General features: G+C 47.5%; 1 protein-coding gene across 1 annotated transcript; it reads right to left on the minus strand.

Annotated features, from left to right (window-relative positions):
• On the minus strand, positions 1-3101 carry LOC135532935 (GRB2-related adapter protein 2-like; the record flags this gene model as incomplete). Its single annotated transcript, XM_064960364.1, has 6 exons — positions 2971-3101; positions 1956-2043; positions 1492-1583; positions 673-792; positions 344-506; positions 1-48 (listed from the first exon to the last, which is right to left on the minus strand). Coding segments are annotated over exons 2-6 (501 nt in total), but the record flags the coding sequence as incomplete, so codon positions are not given.
• Between the last annotated feature and the right edge of the window lie 1475 nt (positions 3102-4576).

A 4576-nucleotide genomic window follows, 5' to 3' on the forward strand; every position in this document is an offset into this window, starting at 1 on the left:
GGGCTGAGAGGATGGGGCTGATGTCCTGGTCTGGCCAAATCCCTTCTCCTCGGAAGAAAAGTGGAATTAGAGACAGAGAGCACTCTCATAACTTTTCTTTCAGATTGGATAAACCGATAATGAACCGTTTTAGATCCTGATCAAGCTTGAAGTACCCTACACCATCATTTAGTGAACAGGGATCCTCCATAGTCCTACTCCTGCCTGTGTTTCTGTGTCCAGCAGATAGATGCTGTTTAGAGACAGAGTTGTTCATATAGTTCTCCACCAGCTCCTTTATTAACTACATATAAGCCCTTCATAAACCCCTTATAAACCCTTTATAATTACTTCTAACTGGTACCTGTGTTTCTGTGTCCAGCAGATAAATGCGGCTGTGTTTAGAGACAGAGTTGTTCATGTAATAGTTCACCAGCTCGTTGAAGGAGCTAAACTTCTCAGACCAGAGGTAATACTGCCCTCTGGTGTCTGCCAGCACCTTGAAGTGCTGCACGTCTGCCTCGTGTCTGGGAGAGGAGAGGTTGGTAGGTAGGTAGATAGGTAGATAGGTAGATAGGTAGGTAGGTAGATAGGTAGGTATAGTGATATGATGCAAATAGGAGGCAAATATGTCAATGATGTTGTCGTGTACATTAATCTATCTTTTTAATGTAAAGACACACACACACTGACCTAACGGATATGGAGAAATCTCCTGGGGAGCTCTGGCTGCCCCTGATCAGAAAGGATCCTATAGGCTGGGTCATGAGAGACTCCTGGGCCTCACCTCGACTAGCACTCTCCTGGTACCAACTACAGATGGGGAGAGGGGGGGGAGGAGTAGAGAGGGGAGAGAGAGTGGGTGAGAAGGGGTGGGGGGAGAGGGAGAGCAGTAAACAAAATAGTATTTAGTATTTTTCATAACATCGGATTGTGTTCACACCTGCTTACACACAGACATTACATAGCCGACACACACTGACACACAGTACTGCTTGATTGTCTTGGGTAATAAGTATGACCTGGGTAGGTGATTGTCTTGGGTAATAAGTATGACCTGGGTGGGTGATTGTCTTGGGTAATAAGTATGACCTCGGTAGGTGTATGTCTTGGGTAATAAGTATGACCTCGGTAGGTGTATGTCTTGGGTAATAAGTATGACCTGGGAAGGTGATTGTCTTGGGTAATAAGTATGACCTGGGTAGGTGATTGTCTTGGGTAATAAGTATGACCTGGGTAGGTGATTGTCTTGGGTAATAAGTATGACCTCGGTAGGTGTATGTCTTGGGTAATAAGTATGACCTGGGAAGGTGATTGTCTTGGGTAATAAGTATGACCTGGGTAGGTGATTGTCTTGGGTAATAAGTATGACCTGGGTAGGTGATTGTCTTGGGTAATAAGTATGACCTGGGTAGGTGATTGTCTTGGGTAATAAGTATGACCTGGGTAGGTGATTGTCTTGGGTAATAAGTATGACCTGGGTAGGTGATTGTCTTGGGTAATAAGTATGACCTGGGTAGGTGAATGTCGATGTAGTTACGTGGTATGAATCCTTTCTTTCCATGTCGCTCAGCCATCAACCAGTCATCATTGGTGCCCAAGATCTACAGAGAACAGAGGAGCGGGACACACACACACACACACACACACACACAAACACACACACACTTAAAGTGGTTAGAATGGAGAAGTACTGTAGCCTACTATTGACATAAGTCACAGAGTGCAAACAGGAAATGCTGTGGATACCGTATGACTTATACATGTTTGCCATTTGACCGTCTCACAACATAGCTTACTGAAAGCTATAACAAAGGCCTGTGACCAACATGTCAGCACCTATCAACTAACAATGGGTTTGCAAGACAGTGTTGCATGGAGTATTTCTTCCAACATAAGGGTTGTCTACTTATGTTTACTATGTGCCCTTGCTAGGGTACACTAGTAGTGTGGAAGGGGATTGCTGTCCTCTTTACCTTCATGTTGTCTCCCTTCCTGAAGCTCAGCTCGTCCTCAGCAGTGGCAGTGAAGTCATACTTACCTACTGCCTCCATAGCAGGGAGTCTGGGGGGAGTTCAGGGGGAGAGAGATGGAGGGAGGTGACACAAAGAGAGAGAGAGAGAGAGAGAGAGACAGAGAAGAGGGAAGTAGGGAGGGAGGGACAGAGAGAGAGAGAGAGCGAGAGAGAGAGAGAGAGGAAGAGGGAGGTAGGGAGGGAGGGACAGAGAGAGAGAGAGACAGAAGAGGGAGGTAGGGAGGGAGGGAGAGACAGAAGAGGGAGGTAGGGAGGGACCGGGAGAGAGAGAGAGAGAGAAGAGGGAGGTAGGGAGGGACCGGGAGAGAGAGAGAGAGAAGAGGGAGGTAGGGAGGGACCGGGAGAGAGAGAGAGAGAAAAGGGAGGTAGGGAGGGACCGGGAGAGAGAGAGAGAGAAGAGGGAGGTAGGGAGGGACCGGGAGAGAGAGAGAGAAGAGGTAGGTAGGGAGGGACCAGGAGAGAGAGAGAGAGAGAGAGAGAGAGAGAGAAGAGGGAGGTAGGGAGGGACCGGGAGAGAGAGAGAGAGAAAAGGGAGGTAGGGAGGGACCAGGAGAGAGAGAGAGAGAGAGAGAGAGAGAGAGAGAGAGAGAGAAGAGGGATGAACAGGGAAAGAGAGAAGAGGGAGGGACAGGGAGAGAGAGAGAGAGAAGAGGGAGGGACAGGGAGAGAGAGAGAGAGAGAGAGAAGAGGGAGGGACAGGGAGAGAGAGAGAAGATGGAGGGACAGGGATTGAGAGAGAGAGAGAAGAGGGAGGGACAGGGAGAGAGAGATAAAGGAAAGAAGGAAGGAAGGAAGGGGGAGAGGACAGGATAGAGAGGTTAAACAAAGGCATAGTTCTGTAACAGAAACCCAAAACACATCAACTTTGACACATCATTAATAAATATACGATCCTATAGACAACAACAACAACTACAACAACAACAACAAACACTGTGAAGGAAACTGATACATACTTTGATCCCCCCAGACAGCACGGTTAGTAGAGATGGCAGCTCCAAACTTTAACTGTCCTTGTCACAGTTCTGACAGACAGGATATGATGCAGTCCTGCAGTTGCGCAAACAGAACCTTGTTCTCAAGCTGTTTAGAAGATGTCTCACAGTATACACACACAAACACGACACACACACAATCACACACACGCACGCACGCACGCACACACACACACACACACACACACACACACACACACACACACACACACACACACACACACACACACACACACACACACACACACACACACACACACACACACACACACACACACACACACACACACACACACTAACACACAGAGATAGAGAGAAGGGGTGAAACCACAATACAGTCTCAGTGAGGCCATATGCTAAATAAAGTCTATTTCAGAAGCGAACATTCATCATTGACAAACAACTTCCTCCTTTGGAAGCACTGCTGTTGCTGGCTTTCTGGAAACACCCAAATAACCTTTTACATTTCACTTGCCAGCGTTATGATCCTGTGCTGGAGAATACACACTTCATGTTGCACAAGCAAACACAATATTCCTTCTTGAAACCAACACACACTTCCCCTTTCTCATATGTTTTTAGGTCTGTGTTTACAGTCATACAGGATCAGAAGCTGTAGCAAAGGCTCAGTCAACGTACACACACACACACACACACACACACACACACACACACACACACACACACACACACACACACACACACACACACACACACACACACACACACACACACACACACACACACACACACACACACACACACACACACACACAGTCTAAAGCTATACAACCACTGGGTTTGGGTTCTTACCAACAAGGCCACTATTGCCTGAGACAGCGTTTCTTAAAGGAGTAGTTCACTGTTTTACAACTTGATGTTAGCTGGTTCCTCACCCTGAAAGAGGTCTTTGGGCCAGGAGAAACTTATTTATACAGCCATTACAAACGTCAGCTGACTTTAGCCATCATTAGCTAAAAATCTATTGAAGTGATGGGGGCATGTGAGCAGGTTGTTGTTTTTATGGCCAAATCACGTTTAAGTGACATGATGTGGACATTACTGTTCTAAACATGCTCACTTTCCCCCATCAATTCAATTTGAATCTATGAATTTAGCTCTGGTCGTAATGGCTGATTAAAGAAAACTGAACCACGGATGACAGCTTCTCCTGGCCCAAAGACCTCTTTCAGGGTAAACATCAAGTAGAATAGTGAACTAGTCCTCTATTACTGGTCGGGGGGACCTATTTTAGTTTTAGCCCTAGATGTACTGCTGTACTGCAGCACCATCTATGCCACCAGACACTCTGGGTTCGCGCCCAGGCTCTGTCGTAACCGGTCGCGACTGAGAGGTCCATGGGGTGACGCACAATTGGCCGAGCGTCGTCCGGGTTAGGGAGGGTTTTGCCGGTAGGGATGTCCTTGTCTCATCGCGCACCTGGCCGGGCGCAGTGCATGCTAACCAGGTCGCCAGGTGCACAGTGTTTCCTCCAACACATTGGTGCGGCTGGCTTCCGGGTTGGATGCGCGCTGTGTTAAGAAGCAGTGCGGTTTGGTTGGGTTGT

The sequence above is a fragment of the Oncorhynchus masou genome, unplaced genomic scaffold, assembly GCF_036934945.1.
Source record: "Oncorhynchus masou masou isolate Uvic2021 unplaced genomic scaffold, UVic_Omas_1.1 unplaced_scaffold_2123, whole genome shotgun sequence".
Classification (NCBI taxonomy): domain Eukaryota; kingdom Metazoa; phylum Chordata; class Actinopteri; order Salmoniformes; family Salmonidae; genus Oncorhynchus; species Oncorhynchus masou.